Source organism: Pantherophis guttatus, chromosome 8 (genome assembly GCF_059756535.1).
Source record: "Pantherophis guttatus breed Tessera chromosome 8, ASM5975653v1, whole genome shotgun sequence".
NCBI lineage: Eukaryota > Metazoa > Chordata > Lepidosauria > Squamata > Colubridae > Pantherophis > Pantherophis guttatus.
The window spans coordinates 15934246-15961796 of NC_142070.1; the positions used below are offsets into that span (position 1 = coordinate 15934246).

Here is a 27551-nt window from a genome sequence, read left to right on the forward strand (position 1 = left end):
AAGCTTTCAGATTCGTGTTTCCCCAGATGTGCCAATATGACATCTCTCATAAGATGTAACTTTGAGGAAATCCAAGCCTCAGAGTCTTCTTTCGTTGTGGGTGTTACTTGGAACCCTGACATTAACCCGAATCTCCTTTAAAACAAATCACCAACTCCCTGGACTCCGTGGTGCTGTCCAGGGTCCTGAGCCCTGGCCGCTCCCTGGTCAACCAGGGAGTAGGAAGACTCAGGGAAGACAGAGGATGGGAGTGACAGACCAGATCTAATTGAAAGGAGCAGTACTTTCTCACGGTAGAGGCTACTCTTGTGATGGTAAGGGCTCTGCTGAACATGTGAAACCACATAGATAACTGAAAAGTCAGACTAAATCTGTTCCCAAAAGAAAAAAATATGTTTCCATATGGTAAGAATAGACAATTTAAATTTCATGCCAGATTAACTATCATTCTGATATCAAGAGTTGTATTGCATTTTATAGCTATAGCTGGGTGTTGAAAAATGTGCTACAGAGCTCAACTCCCACTTGGAAGTTAGAAAATCAAGACATGGAGCTGACAAATATTGGAAAGAAATTGTTGTTGTTGTCTTGCTGGAAACACCAAGGTGCTTCTAGGGTTAAATAATCAACCGGTGACATCACTATTGCCCAGGGAACACCAATTGGGGATTCCTTTCATGTCCTCATTAATGAGTGCTCCAAAGTTCAGATGGAAAATTTGATGGTTAATGGTAATAACTTTGTTAGGAAGAGTGACAGTTCTTTGCAATGTTGGGGTTTAGTCTTGGTGTTATATCAATTTTCACTTAAGGGAAACAGTACCTTGGCAAAGTTCTGGCCAGATTTCTACATCCCCTCTCATCATGTAAGAGAAAGAGTGGCAGAACCTGGGGTCTGAATTAAAAGAAGGATTAGCCTAGAATCTCTACATAGCCACAAGTGAAGTAGCAATAACACTTAGACTTATATACTGCTCCATAATGCTTTACAGTTCCATAATGCTTTACAGCTCCATATACTGCTCTACAGCATTCTCTGAATGGTTTATAATGTCAACATATTGTCCCCAACATTCTGGGTGCTCATTTTATTGACCTTGGAAGGATGGAAGGCTGAGTCAACCTTGAGCCTGTCAGGATTGAACTCCTGGTTGTGGGCAGAGATAGCCTGCAATACTACATTATAACCACTGTACCACCATGGCTCTTAACTAAGTCCAACCTCTTGAATTATGTTGACCTTTATCTAACTCCTGGCCGGTGCTGTTACTTGAGAAGATTCCTCTGCATAAGCATGAGTAGCAATACATCAGTTTATTGTATAATTAATTAATTGATTTTTGTGTCACGCTTCTCCTCTACAAGGTGACTCTGGGCAAGTGTTTAAATTAGCCGTTCATGTGTGGATCTGATCTTTTGTACCTGACAGTTTATTTAGGATGATTACTAAGTACCAAAAAGCACAGTGTAAAACAATGCAGGGCTTGGTAAAAAGATGTGGTAGTTCAAAGCCTGACACCTTTTTTGTGGAGTCATTTATATGTCTTCCTATGTTCAAATCCCTAGTGCTGCGTAACAGAGTGAGTTCCCGTTACTTGTCCTGGCTTGTGCCAACCTAGCAGTTTGAAAGCACGTAAAAAATGCAAAAAGAAAAATAGGGACCACCTTTGGTGGGAAGGTGCACATTGGGCGTTGAGTCATGCCAGCCACATGGCCACAGAGAGGTCTTCAGACAGTGCTGCCTCTTCGGCTTTGAAACGGAGATGAGCACCGCTCCCTAGAGTCGGGAACAACTAGCACATATGTGTGAGGGGAATCTTTACTTTTATATCTTGATGTTCAGCAACCCAATGGCTTTCCACTGGAAATTAATGTTAAAGTTGTTGGGCAGATGTTGTGCAAGTGCCAGTGGAGGGTTTCATGGATTTGAGTCTTCCAGCTGATAAATGAGAAAGGCCGGCACTCACAAATGTGAGTGAGTTGCTCATAATGTTTCTGTATTCTCTCACTAGTGCACCTTGCCTTCATAAAGTTGGTGGTGCTCTATGACTCAGAACAGGAAGCCAGCAAATCGTATTGGTTTTAATATGGCCGCTTATAATCCTCATGGTGTCATTGAGTCTGGCATCTAACTTACTAATATGGCAGCTGCTAAGTCATACAGGGGCACAGTATTCACAAAGAGCATTTTAAACAGGAAGGAATTGGCAATCTGCATGCAATAGCCAGGAAGAGGAGCAGTAGTTCAAAAGACAGAGGGGGGGAAGGAAGGGGGAGCGAGGGAGAGAGAGAGAGAGAAGAAGAATAGGAAGGATTTGTGATGGTGCTAACTCGTAAGGATGGAAAACAAGATGGAATCGAGCTCATTATGCAACTGTGACTTTTGGAATTGCAAACATCTGCTTTCACTGTGATACACAAAATTCATTAGAAATGGTCACATGTATTGTACTATTGCTTTTCTGGCCATATTGAGAATGACATGTGAGTCATTGTTTCATGATTCACCTTAGTGGATAAAGCTATCTTAGTGAGACTTAGCCCAAAAGAACAAATACCTCTTCTCGAGCATGTGTGAATACAGCTGCTGGATCTATGCCCTGTGTGTGTTTAATGGAACTTTGTGGTAATTGCAAATTAATGCCAAATAATTAACCAGGGATGAATAATGTTGGTCAAATTACATTTCCTATAAGTAGTTCCAAATGATCATATAATATTAAGGATGCTTGAGGGATTCAGTCATAGCAAGAATACTCTGATACATGGATCAGTAGTTAGCCAGTTTTGATGTTCAACATATTCATATAATTTTCTCAGAAAAAAAAAGATATATATGTGTTTTGAAAGGAAATGTCTTTTGAAATATTGTGTGTGTGGTGTGTGTGTGTATATAATATATAATATATTATATAATATAATATATATATATATATATATATACATTATATATGCGCGCAGTAGAAAGTAGAACACTACTTAGCTGTAGTGAAAGAAGTAAAGTCGGATTGATCTGTTAATAACAACTTCAGACAAAACAGATCAGAGTGAACTCCCTAAAGTGACGACTGGTGAGAGGGCATTGAATCTGGCCAAGGATAAAACCCTTTCAACTTTTGGAATTGTTATGTAACTGAGATATCTGGCTGATTGAAGGCAGTGTGCAGAGTGGCTCAGAAAGATGCTTCTGGGTAGAACTGATAAATCTACTTGCAATTCTAAATCAATGACTCACTGGTTGAGACCCGCTAATGTGCGTTCATAACACATCAGGATGATTGCTACTCATGAAAAGCCAAAAGTAGCAGTTTGGCATATATTGGCTGGCACTAGGGAGGCTGAAGGCTATCGGTCATAATTAAAGGGACCAAGCCAGATGAAGAAAAGAAAAAAAAAAAGGAGAACTTAAGCCAATTTGAGAAAAAGAAAATACAGTTAGAAGTTTCTATTTTAAATAGAGCAGCTTCATGGAAAAGCACCATGTTCAGAATACAGAAAAGTCCTTGTAAAATTGATCTAAAAAACTTGGATTGCACTTCAATGGAAGGAAAATCACCCAGTCTTATATAACTTGTTGATCCAAAGATTCCTAATAACTGGAAAGCAGATAACAAACACTTCCTGTCAGTGATTAGAAAAGGAAGTCTATTGAAAGTCCATTGTTCATAAACTTGTAGTTTTAGCAAGGTAGCTATTCCCTCTTCTCCCAGAACTCTAAAACCACTAGAGATCATTGTCTTGCAGTCTCCTCACAGGGAGCACTTGTGGGTCTTCTCCCTGTCTGGAGAGGAATATGAAGAGCCAGTCTACTCACCAGCTGTTCATTCTGCTGCATTTGTTGGCTATCCTCTCAGCCATTTCTTTCCTGGAAGTCCATTTAGAAATGTTATTATGATGATCATTCAAATGTATAATTAAATCTGTAGTAGAATGCAAATTTTATGGAGTAAAACATAAATTAGTAAATTAACATAGAGGCAGAATGCAAGAGATTTATAAATGGGCGTATGCAAATAACTAAAAACAAAATAATTCATATATCTCTCAGTAATGTGTCAGTAAAACTTAGGTGCTTAATGAATTTTATAATTAAGTTTAAGGAAAAAAAAACATTTAAAGCTGAAATAGAAGAAAGTATGCATTGTAAGTGATGGTATGTAGGTCATTTTTTTGGAGATCTTTTTTCCTGATGTTTAATTCACAATCAATTGTCTTTCAAAATTTTAATTCAGTTTTGTTTTCCCTTGGGTAAACAAATGGAACAAAGGGTCCATAGATAGTTTGGTGTGTGTAAAACTCTATTAGCATCTGCAAAGAATATCATGTGGATGTTTACAAAGTATTTTTAACTCTTACATTATTTTTCTAGAAAATGGTCCTTTGTGACACTCTATGGTGACTTCCTCTTAATGTTGACAATTTATGATTTATGACCTTACCATCTACGTAAAACTACTTTGCAGTAGCAAAATAATATCAGTAGAGCACATTTTCTCTTAAAAATACTCACTTCTTTCCTCGTAGTTGTTGCTACGCGGGATATTTTCCCTTTGGGATAAAGGAGGGGGTTAGGTTACTTTGAGAATGTGAAGAAAATCAATTTGGCACGACTGACCAGGAATATATATCTTATTTTTCTCCACAGGAAAAAGCTCGGCATTTACAGAGTGTGCTTGTCTCTCAAGTAGATAAATCCACACAGACTGAAGTTGTAGGCCACGATGTAAGTAACTGCACTTTACAGGGATTTTTCTCATTTATCTCCTGAATTAATATTTAAATCTCTACCCGCCTCTTTTTTTTTTCTTGCCACTTCTGGGCTTGTGCATTATTGTAAAAGTGGGCCACCTCGTTCATCTTTTGCTCTTAAATGATTCCTAAATACCTTCTGCAACTGAAAAAAAACCCCTGTCTGTCTGCTGGTGCACTATGCTTCCGTAATTACGTGTTTTATTAACCGTCTTCTTCCATTCTCTAAATTTCCTCTGAGGCGAATATGAGAAAATTTACCAGCAGAATTTGAAATCTTTCTATATACATGTGCATTGACTTGCTTGTCAATAACCGGATGAATCTATTATATGCTTGTAATCATCAGAAGTTCAAATCATTTTCTTTTCTCAGTCTTGTTTTACAAAGGAAATTTGTCAAGAGTTTTAGATTCATATTTTAATCATTGGGTCTCAGTGGGGAATGTTGTTGGTAATTTAACCGAAAATTAGTTGGTTTTCCCTGGTGAGAGTATGAACTTGTGGCTATTAAGAAAATGCTCATGTTGATGGAACAGTTAAGAGAGTTTTTTGGTTTCTCCTTGCTTTAAAACCTGCCTTCAAAGAGTATTTGGTAATCAGGGTTTGGAGAGAAAACCTAAAACAGAATTATTGTTTACTTAAAGAGCATCTTGTTGTTACTTTTTGCTTTTTGGTATCCTCAGTCTAAAGTAAATGTCTGACCTTTGATGTTAGCTCTGTCCTTTGATGTGGATTGCTGTCTTCTATTTACTTGTACTGAATTTCTCTTTTTCACATTTGGAATGAACTGCATGGAATAGCTGTGTGTGGATTGGTGGGGTTTTTTTGTTTGTTTGTTTTTAATGGGGATTTTTTGTGTATAATGTTCATTAAATTTAAAGGATCACCTTTTCATTAAGACACAAGGAGAGTCTATCTTAGCACTCTGTCCACTGTTAACACTGATGTAGTCACATGGGGAAATGTACCACCTTAACTCTAGCATTTACCAATTTTTACCTCAGCACTTATTTGGGGGCTGCATCATGGATTTGATTGCTCAAGCTTGGATCATTTTTTCTATCTTACCAGTAGCCACCAATGATAAAGGTCTATAAAAATATAATTTTGAGAAAATTATATGTATATACCTATTATACATGTGTTATATCCCTGCATTATATCTGTATAAAAGTTCTAAAAAACAATATTAAAAACTGAACACAGTACAGTAAGGCATCAGAAAGAGCAATAAATTATGACCGGCAAGGGAACTATCTATTTTACAGCAAAACACAATAACAATAATAAATAATCAAGCTGCAGTTCGACAAAAAGAAATAAATCAATCAGAAGCAAAACAAGATTACTTCAGGAAGAATGTAATGGGTCTAATTGAAAATGAAACTTATAGGAGGCGCCATTACTGAGATAGTAGTTGACTTTTTCCCCTCATCAGTTTAAGATAATTATTTTACATTGATTATCCATTTTACGTATTCTGTGGATTCAATGTGTAGCTTTCCTCACGTTTTCCTAAATCATCCATTAATTTAAATAAAATATCCTCTTTTGTAGATATTTTTCAGCTGCATGTTAGGTTCTCTGATTAACCAAATTGATACAGAAGTTTCAAATCGCCAAACGGGTACTATTTAAGTCATTATTCCTATGACTTTTTCTGTTATTCAAAATTGGTACAATTTCTTTTTCTTCTTTTTTCAAAATGTGCCAGATGTATTTTAAGAGATGCCGTGGCTTAGAACTAGTTTGATTCATTTGGAAAAGGTTGCCCGTTAAGCAGCTTATATAAGATATGTTGGCCCACAGGATTTTATTGTCTGGTTGAAAACAATGGATGTTTAAAATCATGATGTATTGAAGATTTCGCTAGCATGTGCTTTAAAGTTTCATATACTAACATGAAACACAGTGGAGTTTTGTTATTTTCAGAAAGCTTTGAACAAATTCTTCCGTTAAAGAATGAATTTGCAAGGTTGATTTGCTCAGTTTTTGTTCACCCTGAATTCAGACCTCATTTTGGTTTCTTATCAACATACAGGTTTTTTCCCCCCACTGATTATATTCCATTTTACTTCCTGCAAGAAAGAGATGACTTCAAGGGTATCTTAGACATCAGAGAAAGGAAATCTCTAAATAATCTAGATGTGGATAACTTAGGATATGTACATTTAAAGCTTAGAAACAAGTTAGCTTTTTTAAAAAAATATATTTGTGTTCCAAGACTGAAAGACATATTGAAATATTCACTATAATATACAATATTGTATATAAAAGTTTGATCACTTTCCTAAAATCTGTATCGTTAGTACATTCCCCCCCCCCCAAGTGGATGCAAATGTTGGTAATCTCAGTATTTCCCAGCCAGGCTCATTTGTACCCCAGGCTAAAAAAATAATAATGATAATCTAGGCTACAAGATCTGATAAAGAATGGTAGTAATTCAAATGAAGAAACTATTTTAACATAGTAAAACTGAGGGGGAAATAATGGGGTGGAAATGGAGAAAGGGCTTCATGTTTATCCAAGTTCTAATACCATAAAAAATGATTTTAATCAGTCAAATCTCTGTGTTTATTCAGTAGTTATATATAAACATGAAAAACAAAGCTGATTTCTTCAACTAGAAGTGTCAGTTTAACTTTCTTGTCCTTACTTTATTTTATTTTTATTCAGAGATTGCTTCAATAGAGAGATCTAGGTTTTATTTCTTTTTGGTCACTTGATTTATTAAAACGTGGAGAATAGGGAAACCATTGGGTTTCACTGCATTGGACGGCGAAAATGCATGTACTCATGAGGTAAATCTTACTTTGAGGCTTTCATGAGGGAACAGATGGGGGAGGTATATTCTCATATCCATTTGTTTTCCTACATCTACAGCTATGAATTTCTCACTTCACAACATGATGGAATATTTTGCTCTTATCTGTTGAAGAACAGCCAAATATTTGCTCTCAGTTGTTACATGTTGTAGGGATTTTTTTTTTTTAGATGGTTTAAGATGCATACTCAGTTTGACTTTGTCCATTATGAACCACAAGAGTCAAATGTGCGCTATAGACATGTTGAGGGAAAGAAATAAGTGGTAATAAATAGTAAATAGTTTCTGATAAAGCCACTTGCAATTGTTGCTGGTATTCTTAGAAGCTTGGTGGGTGAACCTGGGTCACTCACTATCACATAAACCCAATCTACTCCAGATTTGGGGGGGAGGGGTTGGGGGGGAGGAGGGGGAGAAAATGAGAGAAAAAACTGTGCACTCTTTTTAGCTCCTGGAGGAAAAAATGCAAATAAATCTAATCAGGAAAAATTAAGAACAAACAAAGAATATTGGTTTGCTTCTGTGCCCCAGCCAAATTCTCTGACAGTTAAAGGATAGCTATTCAGTGCTTTGTGCATCCATATGTGCATACACTGGGAACATTGGAGTTTTTAAACCTATAAATGAAATTCTAAAACCGTCAAAAGTGTCTTTTTGCAGCCGAGCTCTAATTAACACATGCATTAGCACAGTTGCCACTGCTGTGCTTTCTGTCTGCTAATTTTTACTAAGTATTCCAAAATAGCTACTATTAGCAGGAGTCAACAACATGGCATCTGAAAAATGGCTCCTCTAATCCTACAGATGTGCATTGACTTAAGATTTACAGTTTTAACACTAAGGAGGAAAAACATGGCTGAATTTCTCCCTTTTTTCTTTTTATTTTTTAACATAATTCACAAGCATAAAACAGCTCTTCTATAAATATAAGAGGTGTGGAAAGATTCATAGGCAAAAGCTGCCTATGATGGTTTCTCAAGATCTCCTTTGGCTTAATATTCATAAAAGCCACAATATGTCTTCAAACCGATAGAGAACCCTGTTTGTTGGAGCCTTGAAATTGGAATTCCATAGCCTAAACACTACGTGCCCCCTTCATTTATTTTGTCTGCAATTCCAGTCATCTTATCTGCTAGTAAACATGGCAGCAAGCAGGCAATATATTCTTGTAGACTCTGCAGCATAAATCTCTTAAAGCTAATGAGCTGTTCAACATAATGTACAGTTCAGCTCTTTTTTTCTTCTTCTTCTTTTCTTTCCCTGATGCCTGTAGCACATTTTCACAGCAAATTTTTAAAGGCTAGATGAACTGATACACCGCATTCCCTAGTGGTTCCCTAAAACTGACTGGAATATTTTGTCCTTCTCATCTGCTGGTCAAGGATCAAAATGTACTCTGATTCTCTTTACTTGTTTCTCAGAGTACCCATCTAGATGTCTCTGGTATATTCCCAAAGGAGAGGGAGGTGGGGGATGGGGTGAGAGAGAGAGAGATACACAAACAGAAATTGTACACAGACAAAAAATTTTAAAGGAAGTGGGAGCAACTATTTTCTTTAAAGCTAAGTTTTAAACTTTGACCGCTTGGAATAAAAATCATCATGTTTTCCCCATTACACAGAGAAAGGGATAATAAGAGAGTATGACCTTAGCACAAGAGTATGTAAACCTCTTCTTATTACTGTAAAAAGGAGTGAGCTCTTTTGTTATGCACAAATGTGGTACATTCGTTTTACTCATATATTTATAGATTCCAAATTTTTTGGTACAGTATCTGTTTCAAAATTGCTTTTCCATTTTTAAACCATATTACTCTTTCAGCTGTTGCTAAGTACACTGAATGAAATTATCCAAGCAAGTTCAACAAACACACAGGCAACCCATCCTTCAGTGCCTCTCTTCCTCAAACCATTTTAGCAATATGGATATAATACTAATAATGAATATTAACCCAGTAATAATGTGGCAAGTCCATATAATGCTTATATTTCTTCTGTGATTTTATACTTCCATCATAGTGAAGTTGACAGCCAAGTTATTTCTAAGCATTTTTTAAGATGTCCAACAAGCATCTAAGCATCTATTATTTCTAAGCATTTTCTAAGATGGCCAGCAAATAAAAATATTTTATGGTCTTAGTCTTATCTTGATAGCTTAAAAACATGCTTAACATCTATTGATTTATTAATATATAGTTTTCCAACACTTAATTCTAAAATTCTTGCAAATAATTAATATCCACCTTAAAATATTATTTAATTTCTACTAAAACATACTGCACATTTATAATAATCCAAAACACATTTCATATCCAGGGCAATTAAGGTTAATTAGAAGTTCCTAGTCCATCTAGACTAAATTTGACATCAAGAGATATTTTAACCTTTCAAAATGCCCTGCCCGTTTGATCCAATCCCAGTTCCTTTTTTTTAACAATTTTATGTTGTTGGGTTGTTGTTGTTGTTGTTTTTTAAAAAAACCTTGATTGAGAGTATGCCAATCTAAAGTATTAATGATCTTGTTAGTCCTGAATTTTTTAATAGGTAGTGGTGGTGATAAAGATGATTTACTTCTTTTTTTCAAATTAGGAACATATTAAAATACATATTTTTTCATGTGAATAAAATTTTTATTATGAAAGATTCAAAGATTTTATTTTAATCAGAACACTTTCCAAATATCTCTTGCAGCCTTTAATGCTAAAAATACTAAATAATTAGGGTTAAAAGAGAAATCAAATTTCTGCCATGATATTGGAAGGGTCATCTAAATAATATTTACATTGGGTCTGTAATGGTTATTAGACTTGATCACTTGGGATCTGTACAGGAATAGAGGTAATATTATATGGCCAATGAAAAAAACTGGTGGTCAAAAACTTAAACTGATCCATCATCACATCACAAACTATAGTTAACGAAGCACTGAGTTTCTCTTTTCCATAGAAACCTTCTTAATAATTTATCAAAGACATATAATATTGTAGTAAGATTCATTTTTAAAACAGTTAACTTACCCTTTATTGGGATTTTTAATCATTATATTTTAGTCTTCGGAAGTAATGGCTTTTGATAAAAGTGTCCTCAGTGAATTTATCCAATCCCTCCTTTAAGCCGTATCAGTTAATGGCTGTCATCACCTCTTGTGGCCACAAATTTCACAGGTTAGTTACATGCTGTGTTAAGAACTGCTTCCTTTGTTTTGAATCACATCCAGGCCAGTTTGAATGGACAGCTCCTTATCCTCATATTTCACTTTCTCTATGTTCTATACATCTTGATTATTTCTTCCTCAACTATCTTTTTTTCTGTGTCTCAAATTTCTGTGTCTCTCCACATAGGAATACAGTTGCAACATCCTCATTATTTTGAATGCCCTCTTGACGCTTTTCCGCATTCTGTTCTATAATTATGTAAATGTGGTGACTAGAATACTACACAAGATGTAATGGGTGCCCCTGATAATAACCATTACAGTCACTGTTAATTCCTTCTGCTATTCTGTATATATATATATATATATATTTCCCTTCTTCCAGTTAATCATCATTTTATTTCAATATTTAAATCATATTGCCATCTCAAAATGCATAGCGGGTGATATTTATTCATATTTATTTGTCAGTTAATACATTTATATTTCTTCTGATTCTTAGATATATTTGACAATAAACATGAACTTATCCTTCCTTCCTTTCTTCCTTCCTTCCCTCCCTCCCTCCCTCCCTCTTGTGTTGTGTTTTACAAGGATACGTTCATGCTGCACTATTTCCATTCATTATAATGCCACCATGCAACCTGTTTGCAAGGCAGGCAGATCTCCCTAGATTGAAAATGGGGTTGTTCCCATTTTCACAGTCAATTAGTAAATCTGAGGCAACAATTAGATTCTCACTGAGGAATTCCTGCTACGTATTCTGTTAGATTTTAGCAACTCATTTGAAGTATCCAAAACATGTATGTTGAATACAATCAAATTTTCTTTGCATCAGTCAAGAGATTGAATTCTGAGCATAGGTAATTTATTATTTGTTAATTAACATTAATTAATTCATTATACTTGATTATCCCTTTGCTCTTTATCTTTCAATATGGGAGACCTCTTTTTTGGCATAGTGTTTTAGATGCCATTTTGATTATTATAGCACAATCCTACATATTTTAATTATTATTTAAGTATTTATTGTTACAATTTCTTTAAAAAAATCAAATATTTTAATGTAACCTTAAATTACAAAGGATTGGTAACACAAATGTTCTTTTATGTCTGTTGTCAATGATACATGGACCTTAATATTTGAGAGTTCATTTGACATTCTCTTCTTCTTTTTAAGGCCCTGTGGAATTCTTCATGTACTGACGGTTCAGTTTACAAACGTATCAGCATCTCATTGGTACCAACATTTTAACTGAATAAAATATGCTTGGATACAAGCTACATAGACCATTAATTTAATCCTCTCTTATTTGCCTGTGTAAAAAGGAACCTGTGTTGGCTTCATCTATTTAATGTCATCTCTGAGGGGCAGAGGGAAAAATCTTTCTTTAGCAACAATCACAAAATACTCCACACTATTCTCTCAACTGCATTAAGCAATAATTGATCGATGATGACCAAATTTTGCAGAATTGAAATAAAATACAGTTGTACTTCTATTACTTGTGTACATTTTATTTAACCTTTGGGGCAAGAATATTAGAGATAGTTTTATGATCACGACTTCTATAAAGGTGGGATGATATAACCTGCCTTGGACAGCAATCTGATGCAAGGGAAATTGTGACATGCAAGAACTGATGCTAGGTACATTGATTCTTTCAAGGTTGAATGTTAAATCAAGCAGGGACATCTAGGGGTAACAAAACAGCTTGCATAAGAACTAACACTCTGGATCCTTCACATTTAAGAGTAAACATACAGCCAAATTTATTGTTGCTGGTGCAAACATAATAAATAAATAAATAAACAAACAAACAAACAAACAAATAATTCAATGTTAATCATATATAACAACTTTATCCATGATAACCTTTAATGACCTGCCAATCAACTGGAGGAAGTTGTCTGTGGTTCCTCTTCCTCTCCAGCAAAGTTTCTACAATATGGCGGCCAAATGTCGATTTTGGCTTTATTTACTGTTTTGCATACAAAAATACAGAAATATTGAGGTCTGATCAAAACTGGATCTGCAAAGTGCAGGAAATTCACAGTCCCGACAGTTCAGATGAACATAAGTTTATTGCATGCTAAAGCTCTCCAGAAGAATCTGAACTGCTAACGGTCAAAGCAAATTGGTGGTAGATTGGTGGTCAATGGAATTCAAGGTGGGCTGGACTTAGATCTCTTCTGGGTGGGAAGGGACTTGAGACTGATGACGCATTTGACCTCTCCCTTGGGCTCAGCCTGATCATCTCCTACAGAGTCAAATAATTCCTTCCTTTAGCCCTTTTTATCCAGGGCCAAAGACACGCTGTTGAAGCAATTCTACTTTATGATCATTTTTGTGACCTCACTACACATCTGGAAATGAGATAGGCCTCCATTAGTAACCCTTTGGTGTGGGTTTGAATGATATTGAATGATACTCAGATTTTTTTGTTCGTTTGTTTAATTTTGTCTGGTTCTCAGAGATTGCCTAGACAAGTCCCTACATTTTTCTTGGCAAAGTTTTTCAGAAGTGATTTACTATTCCCTTCTTCCTAGAACTGAAAAAGTATGACTGGACCAAGGTCAGCAGCTTGTTTCGTGCCTAAGATGCAACTAGAATTCATGGCCTTAGGGTTTCTATCCTGATGCCTTAATCACTACACTAACCATAGTTCGGGTAAATTAAATTACAAAAGTGGTTTTTATTTTCTTTTTATGACCTTGTAATTCCTATATCAGAGTAGAGTTGAGATGACTGGGTGGAACTGAGTGTTTACTGGCTAGATGCCCTTCCTGATGCCTATGTGGAGTTCTCAGCAGATCTTTTCTCTTTGTGCCTGGATAGAGAAGCATCTGTTGCTGCCTAGGATTGAACTCTCAACCTTCCAACTGGGAGGCAAGAGTCTTCACCTCTATGCCACCTCATTCCACTTTAATCATAGTCTCAGCTGGGGTCTAAAGTTTAGGTATTCTTTTAAAACCATTTTTAATATGCCATCTAGTAGATGTTCCAAGAACTATTAAATTATTAAAAAAAACACATAGAAAGAAAAACAGAAGTATACATTTCAAGGTGAAGAAGAGGGAAGAAACTTTTAGATTTGTTTATTCTGAATTAAATACATTCCATGATATTTTAACATATAAACATGATTTTCTAATTACAGTAATAGATGATAGTTGATAATACAAAGAAGAAAATTCTTTATCCTCATCATTTTAAAACAACTACCGTATTTTTCGGAGTATAAGAAGCTCCGGACTATAAGACGCACCTACCTTTTTTGGTGAGGAAAACAAGAAAAAGAAATCTGCCTCTGCCTCCCGGCAATTTTGCCTCATTGAAGCAAACAGCAAACAGCCTGCTTTACTTTCATTTTCATTTTCAGCATAGCTTGATTAGCACAAGAAAAAAAAAATCTGCTCCCAGCAATTTACCTCCTTGCAGCAAGCAGCAGAGGCCCTCACAAAACACCTGAGAGCAAAGAAGCTGAAAGTCGGGAGGCAGATCCAACGGACCATCAACTTGTGCTAATTAGGCTGTGCTGAAGCTGAAATGGGCTGTTTGCTGCTTGCTGCAAGGAGGTAAATTGCTGGGACGCAGAAGCCAAAGGGTGGGGGCCAGTGGGTGGGCAGGGCTACATTTGGTGTATAAGACACACCTAAATTTTCACCCCAATTTAGGGGAGAAAAAGGTGTGTCTCATACTCTGAAAAATACGGTATATTTGAGAGCCTGCGGATCAGAATTATCCACCAAATGGTGCCACACAATCATCTAGTTGCCAAAAGATAATATTGGAGAAAATGATTCTGTGGTATGAAATTTAACAGCCCATTCAGAAGGACTCTGTACTTTCTTTTTCTTTTTGTGTTCCCTAATACAATTCTAATAGGGCTAATTGAGGACAAGAAATAAAATGCACATAAGGCCATGTTTTCAAAGTGAGGGTTATGACCTTCAGAGTAGTTGTGAGACAATCGATGGAGAAGCGACAGAGCGAATCTTCCTTGCCAGTCCTTTCTGGGCAGGCTTGATATATAAATATGCTGAATGTAAAAGGATTGCAACAGTTCCAGAATCTTAGCGGGAGTATTTCCACCCTCCCACCCCCACTTTTAAACTATTAACATCTTGGTTATCATTATGATGTAAAACATGAGTAGAGTATTGCATAAACTCCCAAGGTAGCTTAAGAGTCATATTTTCAGTCTGAACCCCAAATCGAAATGTTTAATCTTGAGATAATAATGTGATGATGTATTTAATACATTCATGTTCTTTAACCTCTCACTAAACCTCTATGAAAGCACCAATTAGTAATTCATAATTCAAGTTCTTAGTCAGACAAATCTTCTAAAGGTTTATATCCCTCCTATTTATTTTAAGAGAATTAGATGCAGACAATTTGGTGCGTAAAATGTCACTGTGACCCTTTCAAAGCTCTATTTTGGGTCTGTGCGTGTCTGTGTTACCTCAGGTATAACCCTATCCGTATGGGGACAGTTGCTTACTGGGAAAATGAATCACGAATGAAGGCGAATATATGTGTTCCAGCATATCATTGCAGGATCCAATATGGGTTGGTCACCGAAACCAGAGATTTAATCATCCAAGCCCATCGTCTGGGAATTTCTCTCTAGCAGAGAGGATTCACTCCAGCATGAATCTGAAAACTCAGAAGATTAAATCTCTGATCCCAATGCCTGATGCAGATTGGATCCTGCAAGATTAACTTCATTCTTTCTTATTGATTACAAAAATAGGAACAAGATGGAAGGACTAAAAAATATCCCAACCAGTGGTGGAATTCAATTTTTTTTACTACTGGTTCTGTGGGCATGGCTTGGTGGGCATGGTGTGGCTTGGTGGGCGTGGCAGGGGAAGGATACTGCAAAATCTCCATTCCCTCCCCACTCCAGGGGAAGGATACTGCAAAATCCCCATTCCCTCCCCCACACTCCAGGGGAAGGATATTGCAAAATCTCCATTCCCACCCCATTCTGGGGCCAGCCAGAGGTGGTATTTGCCAGTTCTCCAAACTGCTCAAAATTTCCACTACCGGTTCTCCAGAACCTGTCAGAATCTGCTGGATTTCCCCCCTGGCATGATTGCTGTTTACGTTATTAATGTGGCCAAGAAGAAAATAGTTTATGTTTTGCACTGCAAAACTCCTTATGAAATATTTCCCGTTGCTTCTAGGCATTTGCAATAAAAAGCACAGAGCTTCCTCTAAGATTATAGTAGATCTTTTAAGCACTCTCATCTCAGAGAGAGTTCCACCAAACTCAACGGGGTGTACTTAACAGCTCAGTTTGATTAGATTGTGGTGTTGATCTGCCTCTTCCTATATTTTATGTTTGTTTATCTTACCTTTTCCACTTCCTATTTCAGTGTAAAAAAATCCATTTGAAGTGCTTTAAAGTCTTTGGGAAAACTTAAATATTTTTACTGTTATATAGTGGGGATAACGAAAGCAAATAAATAAAAACTGGCAGCAAGCAAATCGTTTTATGCTGAAAACTGGTTTCCTGCTGAGTTAGTGGGTGCTGTTTGTTTTGATCAAGTAATTTAAAGGATGCCTTAATTGGATTTTTAAAATATGTTTGGTTTTTTTTTACTATTATTATTATTGGCAGCTTCTTGAGCATCTTGTAATGATGGAAAGGGGAGATAGTAGATAAAAGTAGTAAGATAACTTTCTTGGTTATTGATTGATTGCCAATTAAATTGAGATGTTGGATTGTTGCTTCTATACCAGGGATGCTATTCACTTACCTTCACTACTGGTTTGCAAATGTGAACCCATGCATCACCTCCTTGCATGCACAGAGCCTTCCGTGCATGCTCAAATCGTAAAAAAAGGGGACGTGATGACATCGGGGTGGGTGGGTGGAGCCTCCCACAGCCGTTTCTACTGGTTCTCCCAAACCGGCTGAATATCACCACTGTTCTAGATGCATATGGTGAAAAACTGAACAAAATTTTACCAAGAGACGCTGAAGGATGGATAGGTAATAGAAACAATTTCTCAATGACTTTTACAAGTTATTTGAATACTTTCCATTTGTTATGTTCCTGTTCTTTTTCTGCCTCCCGAAACCATCAGCTTGTTCTGGAGCACTGTATAGGATGTAAAATAGTGGTATAACATCCATTATTAATAGCAAGCTCCACCTTTAATAAATATCACTGAATATATTTTCCCAGGAGAAATTAAGCAAAATGAATAGAGATTATTAATAGGGGATTTATTTATGGCTCTAACTTAATGTGCAACATTTATATGCAATGCTATTGATAGTCCTACTTTCATTAGAATAAGTAGCATTTTCAAAAGTGTCTGAAATAGAAGTAAAGGAAACTGAGATTTTGCTAAGTTTCCTACACTCTAGAAATATAGGTAGTCCTTATTTAGTGACCTTTATTGGGACCAACAACTCAGTTGTTAACCCAAGTGAAAAGAGTGGCTGCACTTATAATTTTTAATACAATGCCTTTAGATATAGATATAGATATAGATATAGATATAGATATAGATATTGGTTTGCTTCTACTTAGAAATCCTGTGGATGAAAAGGCTATGTGCTTCTTTCATTAAACTTAAAATAAAACACTTATAGATTTACAAGAAAAATGAATCGCTGTGGCTGGGTTATTATCTTCTAGCTATGAAGTTCCTTTTATTCATCCAGCATTTTTTTTGTAATAAAAGCTAAAACTAAAATATGGGATCCTATGGCAGACCTTGGTTTTTCTCCTCATTGATCTCTAAATATTACTCAGAAGAACTGTCAGGGTTCCAAGGAACACCCTCAACGAAAGAAGACTCCAAGGCTAGAAGTTCCTCAAAGTTCCATTTTATTAGAGATGTCATATTGGCACACCTGGGAAAACCCGAAACTGAAAGTTTCTGGGTTTTCCCGATCCAAAAGAAAGTCCAAGCCTCTTCCCCTGCACCCAAATGTCCATCACATGGTCCAATCAATACACCATCCCAACTGGAGATGTCTCCTAATCACACCACTTCAGGTGAAGGGCCGAATGTCCTTGACTCTCTGAGAAAGGAATGTTATTTTGACTAGATATCCCTGCAACTCTATGCAATCCCCCCTCCCGGTTTCCCACAGCACTAAATGTGGCAGACCTGAAGATCCAATGAAAAAGTTGGCCACAGGGCTGACAAGAACATCTGCTATTATTTCCATTCTTCCTGAACTACACAAGGTACTTTGGTCTCAGAGTATGAGAAGTTCCACATTGTACATCAGAATTAATATATGTAATACTTTCAGCACGCTTTACAGTACAGACACGCAAAACAGAACTTAGAAGAATGTTATTCTGTCAGCATATATCATACTCTCTGTAGCTTATATAACACAAGTAATATATAATGGGAAAGTTACCATAAGGTTCACTTTGATCTGTTTTTTTCTTGCCTGTTAACCGCATGTCAACTGTGTAGCATATATACATTTTAATTTACTCAGTTTTATAATTCATGTATTCATTTTTCAGTAACCTAAGTTCCTGCTTGCAAAGTACAAAATGGAACATCAACATTAATGATCTAACAGGAAGATTGAACAATAAACTGGTAGATTATAAAAACAAATTTTGGTCAGGAATGCATTGTTTTGAAGAAAAAACACACATTGAAATACAGTGCATTTGGATGGCTTAAGAAGCAGCATAAAAATAGTAAATGATACCAAAGTAAGTTTTAAAATTTAATATCAGATTTAATAAACTTTATTAAGCTATACTTGCTTTGTGAGTGGTATATAATGTAGCTTATGTAAAGCCATTAAGTAAAGAACTGGGGACTGGTAAACACATGGACATATGTAATTCATTTTATTTGCGACTTAATGACTTATAAGAGTGGGAACGGATGCCTTTCTGTCTGTGATGACATGCCCTTTAGAAACTACAGTATATGACATTAAGGTAAACACTCAATTCTTTCATTCTTTTCCCGCCCATGAACTTTAAATAAGGAGTTTTAGAACTTTCTAATGAATATGGATATTTTCCTCTCCTCAAAGAAACTTTGGGGAGACTATTGCAACCATGTCTTTGAATCCAAGCCTACCAGGACTTTGCATTCAACTATGAGGCTACTAATTACTCAATTGTGCTATAGAGCCAAAGCTATCTTTTATTGAGCAAAGGGAAGGCTTGGCAGCTCATCATTTTGAAGAGCTCTAGCACAGGGGTGGGTTCTACTTACCTTTACTACCGGCTCGCAACGGGGCCGTGCGGGTGCGCTCACTTTACTCTCTCTTGCGCACGCACTTTTGCACATGCGCAGAAGCGTCCTGATGATGGCGGGGTTGGCAGGCAGAGCCTCCCGCCGGTTTTATTACCGGTTCCTGTGAACCGGTCCGAACCGGGGGCAACCCACCACTGCTCTAGCATCTCTAAAGTGATGGTCCGTGATGGTGAACCTATGGCACATGTGACACAGGTGGCACAAATAGCCTTCTCTGTGGGCACGCCAACCGTCACCCTAGCCCAGCTCCACGGCACATGCGCTTACACCTCCCGCTGGCCAGCTGGTCTTCGGGTCTCTGCCACGCAGGCACAGGGAGGTGGGCACATGCGCAATGGGTGCTCGCATTGCATTTTGGGGGTTTGTGCATGTATGCACCCCCCATGCCTGGAAGGCTTCCTGCACCAACCCAGAAGTCAAAACGAGAGGTGTGCAGCCCCCCCCCTCGTGCCCTGTTTTGGGCCTGGAAGGCCTTCTGCACCAACCTGGAAGCCAAAAATGGGCCGGGGGGGTGGGACGCATACGTGGTGCGGGTCACATTCATGGGGGGGGGCAGGGGACATGCACGGGGGGCACTCGCATTGCATTTTGGGTTCTCAGTACAAAAAAGGTTCTCCATCACTGGGCTAGGTTGAACATTTCGGAATGTGATTAGAAAGTGAGTTTGGCTAGATTATTGTCCTTATTAAAGGCTCCACTGCTGCTGAGAACAACAAGTTGCTTTCCTTGACGCCTGTCATTCAAACCCATTGGAGACAGTTGTTTTTTGGTCTCCTGGCAAGGAACTGACATTCAGAGCTCTTATGGGTAATCTTCCATTCTCTTCTTCTCCACTCCACTCACCAGTCATTCATTGTCCACAGTGGTCATCATCTCTGCTCATTCACAGACATGCCTTCAATCAGTTACAACTGACTTTGGAAGCCTGAGGTGCTTCAGAGAGTGGCAGGGCCCTGCCCATAAATACAACAGTTGATGGTGATAATTCAAATAGCTATTACATAAGTTTGGAAAGTAGTGGAATGTAGCATTACTTTTCCCTTTCTCAATTGATTTTTCCCCCCTATAGGCAGGCTTTGAAAGCTACTCAGAACAATATAAATTCTAAAACTCTGATAGTTTTCTCTGTATTCTGCATTCAGCATCTGAACAATCACGCTGACCTTTCTTAGAACTTTTTAGTCCTAGGAATAAAAAGAATGCCATCCTGATACATTGAAAGCCAGTGAGTCAATTGTTATTGGGAGAAAAGTTATAAGTTATATTCCGCTATGGTGCATTTGTCATTTTCCGTTATGGACTTCAGCATTGCACATTGATTGGTTTTACCCTTCTGGTTTAAAGACACAAAAGAAAATGAAAAAAATCTTCAGAGAGAAAAATTCTACAAGAAAGGAGACAGCAAGAAAATGACAGCTGACAACATGGGATGCTAGTGATTTTCAATGGAATTTTGAATTCCTAATAGAAAATTAAAATGGTGTATGCCAGAAATATTAAAATCAAAATCAGACTAGGTAAATCTGGGACTTACAAAAATACATACCACTAATAGTGGTATTCATTTCATTTCATTTCATTCATTTATTCATTCATTCATTCATTGCCTTATTTGTAAGTCATCCATTCCTAGGTGCTCTAAATGGCTACAGTCTAAACATATAAAATAAAATGCTCCAGAAAACCTCAAATACATTTAAGTGTTGTTTTTTTAAAAAAACAACAACAAGTAAAAATGTTGCCGGCTAGCAATTCACCGTCCAACCAAACAACATGTTCCTCCTCTCAAGATGGAACAGGTAGATCCTCAAACTTTAAGAGAAATTAGGCTCATCAAATTCCTACCGGAAGATAATTACAAAGAGTGAGGGCAGCAACTGAAAAAAAACCATCCCCAGGTCCCATCTGATAGCTGTCATAGAGACAAGTCATGTAGGAGAAAGAGATGATCATATTTGATACGATTGAATGGGAAAATGGCCTCAGGTAAAGGTAGTCTCTGAGATAATTGATCTTCTAGAAGCCATATAAGGCTGCCTCATTCAAAGAGAACTGATTGCTACATGGATTCTACCTCTTATCACCTTATGGAATGGAATGGAATGGAATGGAATAGAATAGAATAGAATAGAATAGAATAGAATAGAATAGAATAGAATAGAATAGAATAGAATAGAATAGAATAGAAGAGTTGGAAGGGACTTTGGAGGTCTTCTAGTCCAACCCCATGCTTAGGCAGGAAGGCCTTAACCAACCATGAGGTGCAGGAATTCAAATTAGAAGTGGTGGTACTATTGAAAACCTTGTCTATTTTATTGTCATTTAATGGGCTGTATTATAATGGGCTGTGAGAATAACAGGAAAAGGAGAAGAACAATGGCAGCCTAGGCCACAATCTGATAAACAAAACTTTAATCCAACGCAGGAATGGGGGAGCAATCTCATAATTAATCTATCCTAGTTCTCTGGAATATAAACTAGAGAGAGGAGGGAAACATTTTCATACTTTCTTTTTACTGTAACCTTACAATAAATATAATACTCGTGATTCTGGTTTGGACCAGAACTATCTAGTTTACCTCAAAAGGCTGAGAATAAGCTGTAAGAACCTTATCTCAATCATCAAACTCTAAATGAGGTCCTTCTTATTTGTATTAGTATTCAGTATTTCAGTGTCTTGTTGTGGGTTCCATTTCTTTTCCATGGAACGTAGAGATGGAGCAAAGAAAGCTATGCTAATTTTCATGAATATTGAATTAATATAATGCTAAACATTTGCTACTTGATGCCCAAAGCTCTTATTCCTTAATAAATAATGTAGCTACTGCTGAATATATAAACAGCACTTTTGATTATGTAAGATAACGAATCAATTCAGGGTTGCTAGTTAAATCTAAAACCACCGCCAGTGTCTCCACCTTCCTTCCCCTCTCCCCCCCTTTTTTTTGAGGGGGGGATTAAGAAAAACATTCTAGGCAAACTGTGTATTTACCTTAATTTTTCCATCATCTATTCTCAGATTACCTGTCCCATTATCTTGATTGCAGATTACATGTAGACACATTGAGCCAGCAAAACTGCCACACTAGCACAGCAGGTCTTGGCCAATGCATAAGCAATTAGGCACAGAAATGATCATAATTGAATATTTCAACACTTTCTCCAGCTACAGCTGACAAACCCCTTGCTAATTTATCTTTCTCTTTTCTTTCTGGAGAAATAATCAATAGCTGTAGCATCAGAGAGAACTTAATTTGGCAGCTGGAAAACCCAGATGCCAGGGCCTGAAATTCACCTATTCACTTAGGAAATACATATTTTTGGATGGCTTCCTGCAATCGGATTTCAGCAACCCATCTTGGCATCATCACACAAGTTTTTTTCTTCGTGACGATCCTGGTTTTCCTTTTCCAAATTAGGCAGTTATCCAAAATTGTAAATCTTTGGGAAGAAGGGGAAGGGGGAGGGACTGAAATTACGTAAAAATATTAAGACTGCAAACTCATTTATAAAGAAAATTAGTTACATGTATGACTTTTAACTAATCAATATGAGGACTATAATTATTTTAGTTCAAAAATGTTCATGTTCTACAAAAGAAACTAATCCAACCTTTAGCAGATTGACTTCTCTTATTAAAAGAGTACTTTGTGCAATAGTTTCCATTAATTTCGCATGACTCAATAATGAAGAAAATCAAGACAGACTTCACTCTTCTCTGTTTCTGGGGCATACAGGTTTCACAGTGTATCTGTGCTTGAATATGTTATTACTCCTGCTAATTAATCCATTTGCAAAGGGAAATTATGACTGGCATTTACCCTTAAAATTAAGTGCCAATTAAACATAATACAATCTTCAAATTTGTATAAGTAGAAACTGAGTTTGTCTGCACTGTGGATGCCTTGCTCCAGCAGGTTTTTATTGTTCTAATTGCCCAGTGTGTCAATCTTAGAACCATCTCTGAGCGTCTTCAGGGTTGGTGGGACACAGTGGCTCAGTGGCTAAGACGCTGAGCTTGTCGATCGAAAGGTCGGCAGTTCAGGGGTTCGAATCCCTAGTGCCGCATAACGGGGTGAGCTCCATTTACTTGTCCCAGCTTCTGCCAGCCTAGCAGTTCAAAAACACGTAAAAAATGCAAGTAGGAAAAATAGGGACCACCTTTGGTGGGAAGGTAACAGTATTCCGTCTGCCTTTGCCATTTAGTCATGCTGGCCACATGACCATGGAGACATCTTCGGACAGCGCTGGCTCTTCAGCTTTGAAACGGAGATGAGCACCGCGCCCTAGAGTCACGAATGACTAGCACGTATGTGCGAGGGGAACCTTTATCTTTACCTTTAGGGTTGCCACAGCGAAGCTGGCTGAAGCTGTGGGAAAGGGACGGGGGAGTAAAGATAGCTGGGGGAATATGTAGCCAAAATAACATCCTTTCTTCTGGGAATCAAGGAGACTCTTACTGGCACCCGGAGGGGCATGGATGGGAGGCATCCAGGATGGAGAGAGAGACCTGATTGGGGCATGTGATGGGGGGGAAGAATTTTGGATTTTGAACTGGGTGGGGAAAACCCAGGGGATTTCAGATTCGGGTTTTCACCAGCTGTGCCAATATGACATGCCTAATAAATACTTTGAGGAACCCTACCTTGGAGTTTTGATTTCATATGGGCCATTACTTGGAACCCTGACACAGTGTGAACCAAGCCAGCAATGACATTGTTCTAAAATATCTTTAAAACAGTGATTCGGCTTTGATTTAATCCCACTAGTTGACACTTAGATAAAAAGAGAATTTTCAGTTAAATTCCTAGATTGATTTAGTGAAAGCCATGCTGTATGTATAGGGCAGCTTCTAAAGGTGAATTTCAAAGAGGCATTCATGGTTAATCCTGCATCAGCACTGTTTAAATCCAGTACTGAAAAACCAAAGTTTTCCAGTCTTGGTGATCTAATCCCCACTTCAGAATGGATCCATCCATTCTTAACTATTTATTCCAGCGTTGATAAGGGAGAGATATATTTATTTATTTATTTACTATGAGTTTATATCATTGTGCCTCCTAAAGCAACACCCAGGGAAAGTAAACATGCTGATAGGATAGGATAGGGTAGGGTAGGGTAGGGTAGGGTAGGGTAGGATAGGATAGGATAGGATAGGATAGGATAGGATAGGATAGGATAGGATAGGATAGGATAGGATAGAATTCTTTATTGGCCAAGTGTGATTGGACACACAAGGAATTTGTCTTGGTGCATACGCTCTTGGAGTACATAAAAGAAAAGATACATTCGTCAAGTATCAGAACATTCACTCCAATGTTTCAGCAAATCAGCCTACTCAATCAAACTTAATAAAACCACATACTGAGAATAGAATTAAATTAATATAAATAGGTGTCAACCCCCAAATATATTTCTGAATGCCTTCATTTGAAAGCCACTCTGAAACTCAGGAAAAGAAAGTTGCCCTCTGGATCTCTAATGGTAAATTGTACAAATATTATATAAAAAACATGTCATTTCTCCTCTTTTTTTCAAATCACTTACAGGGAAAGATCCTTCAAATTGCCATCTGGAAACAGTACATTGGAGAAAAAGTGTTTTTTTTTTGGTGAGTCTATCAGGGCAACCTTGTCTACTCAAATATGGAACGGAGCATACTGCTTCCGCTTTCGTCTTTCAGCCTCAATCCAGGAAACCTTTGCAGGCAGTTGCTTCTGCCACAAACTATTTTGTGTTAAATTTAAGTTTACTGGCAAAGAAATAAAGGGAGACTTGAAATAGCTATAATGTCAGGGTTCCAATAACACCCCTAACAAAAGAAGACTCAAAGGCTTGAATTTCCTCAAAGTTCCATTTTATTCTCTTTATCTCCCTTTATCTCTTTGTCTCTGTAGTCTCCCTTTATCTCTTTGTCGGTAAATTTAAATTTAATACTACATTGGAGAGGCGAGAGAGGAGATGGTTCTGCATATACCCAGATACTAAGCCACAAAGTGCGTTATCAGTTAATACCAGTATTTTCACCAGCGTCTGGAAACCTAACGACAGTCAATGGACCTCCATTTTTGTACCTAGTGCAGTTTTCAACTTGTCTTCAGAGACCGTGCCTTGCCGAGTATATTACAATAATCTATCCAGAAAAAGAGCAAGGAAAGTCAGAATTGTGTCTTTAGGGAAGAAAACCCAAGAATTTTTTTTTTAAACCTCTCTTAAAATCACACTGTAGGGAAGCATAATTAAAATCAAGCAAGTATTAAATCAAGACAATGGATGTCCAATTCACAACCCCATTTATGTTATGGCAGGGAGAAGAAAAAGCCCAACTTTCCTTCCTCTGTTTTATTTACCTCATAATCCCTCCAATATAGTATTCCATTATGATCTTTCCTTCCAAAAGAGAGTACATATTAGAGATTCCATCATTTCGTTGAATGCCATTATAATTGAACATCTCTCAGATTATTTGGAAATGCTTCAGGTGTCATGTAGGACTCAATACATCTCTATTGTTTAATAAGACACCTTTTTCACTGTAAAAATCCAGAAGAACATAGAACTGCTCCCTCTTAATGAGTGGATGGTTCAAGGTAATTGCATCTCAGCTGAAGAAGCTTCTTGGATGAGAAGAGAAACGTCTTGAAAGAAAACCCAGAAAGCCCAGTTGCCTCTTGAAAAAAGCACCTTTGGGACAACCATGACCTAGATGACTGAGAATCTCCATAGACAATTGCATCTTCTCTTTCCATTTGCTTGGTGGACATTAATAAACATCTTAGAGGTGTTCTGTGCATTTGAAATCAAAAGTGCTACTTCTGAATCATTTCCATTTTTCAAAATGTGCAGAGTTCTACATCCTACATCAGTAGCCCCCAACGTTTTGGGCACCAGGGACCAGTTCCATGGAGAGAGATTTTTCCGCGGATCAAAGTTTTGCACGCTGCCTGCATCCTACAGATGGGACTTTGATTATTTGCATAGGTCAGTTTCTGGCATGCCACGGCCAGTGCCAGTCCACCAACTGGGGGTTGGGGACCCCAGTTCTACATCATCACTGGAGGCCTGTGGCAATATAACACCCAAGAGGGATGTTTTGCTTTTAGATGGAACACTAATGAATTAGCCTACAGTCTGTATCAGTTTTGCATTCATTGAACATAAATATGTTTCATCCACTTTCCATATCAATTTGTAAATCTAAAGGAGGAACAAAAAAACATTTTTGTTTTCATCTCTGTGAAACCGTCCCTGATTTATAAAATGTTCCCTAATGGTTGTAAATTTCTTACAGTTTACATCTTAGCATGAATATTGTGCAACTGTCCTGATCTACATATTAATCCAAAAGGATTACAGTGGATTGGTTCATGTAAAAATGAAGACTAGATAAAATTCCTTTTTCTTGATTCCATCTCTTCTGGATGGATGGATGGATGGATTTTTTGTAATTTCTAGTAATTTGTATCCTAATCATTTCTGAGACTTCAGGAAGTTTGCATAAATGAACATAACAATCAAATTAGCTTCCTAAAAATCTGCATAAAGTGTGCCTGGAAAATACAGGTAATCCTTAACCACATGTTCTAAGTGAGTTTTACCCCATTTTATTACCTTTCTTGCCATAGTTGTTAAGTGAATCACTGCAATGCTTAAATTTGTACCACAGTTGTTAAGTCAATCTGGCTTCCCCATTGACTTTGCTTGTCAGAAGGTCATCAAAGGTGATTACATGACCTAGGCCAGGGGTCTCCAACCTTGGCAACTTTAAGACTTGTGGACTTCAACTCCCAGAACAAAGCTGGCTGAGGAATTCTGGGAGTTGAAGTCCACAAGTCTTAAAAGTTGCCAAGGTTGGAGACCCTTGGCCTAGAACACTGCAACCATCATATATCTGAACCAGTTACCAAGCATCAGAATTTTGATCATATTACCATGCTGCAATGGTCGTAAGTGTGAAAAATGGTGATAAGTCACTTTTTTCAGTGCTGTTGTAAATTCGAACGCTTACTAAACGTACTGTTGTAAGTCAAGGATTGTCAGTAAACTGATTCATAAAGACAGGTTTGCAATGGTTGAAGTCTGCCTCTGCAGTCCTCATCTTTTTTCACATGGTAACCCAAATTGCTCCTCCCTGAACAGACCATGCAAGATGGTAAGAATACCCAGGAGAAGATAGTCACAATCACAAATCATGTCATGCTTCAGATCCCAAGCCATCTTCTCCAGTGAAGAACAAGTCTAACATGTGATCATCTCTATGAGTTAAGAGTTGTTAATTTGGGGGATATCTTCATGGTTGTAGGCATGTTTCCTTTATTATTATCCTTTGATTCTGCTTCCACTACTAAACCCATGTGAGGGTTTAGAAAATCCTCTCTAATGTAATTGTACCTTGGTAGAATCTGAGGAAAATAGAAGATAGCACAAACATGTGGCTAGCATGGGAATAAAGAAACAAATTGACCTCTGTTAAATAGTTTTAAAATGGATTTTGAAATCAGCAAAACACAATATTTTTATTTATTACCGCAAATCATCTCTATCCCATCAAT

General features: G+C 37.4%; 1 protein-coding gene across 2 annotated transcripts in view; it reads left to right on the top strand.

The window, feature by feature from the left end:
* Positions 1 to 27551, top strand: part of CCSER1 (coiled-coil serine rich protein 1) — an 852922-nt gene that overhangs the window by 469705 nt on the left and 355666 nt on the right. Inside the window, exons 9-10 of one of the 2 annotated variants that reach the window (XM_034440484.3) lie at positions 4645 to 4722; positions 11908 to 12229. In XM_034440484.3, the coding sequence (XP_034296375.2) occupies positions 4645 to 4722; positions 11908 to 11982 (153 nt within the window). In that variant the 3' untranslated portion in view covers positions 11983 to 12229. Of the gene's footprint in view, positions 1 to 4644; positions 4723 to 11907; positions 12230 to 27551 lie in introns of those variants that run through there. The other variant, XM_060686954.2, reaches the window with a different exon arrangement.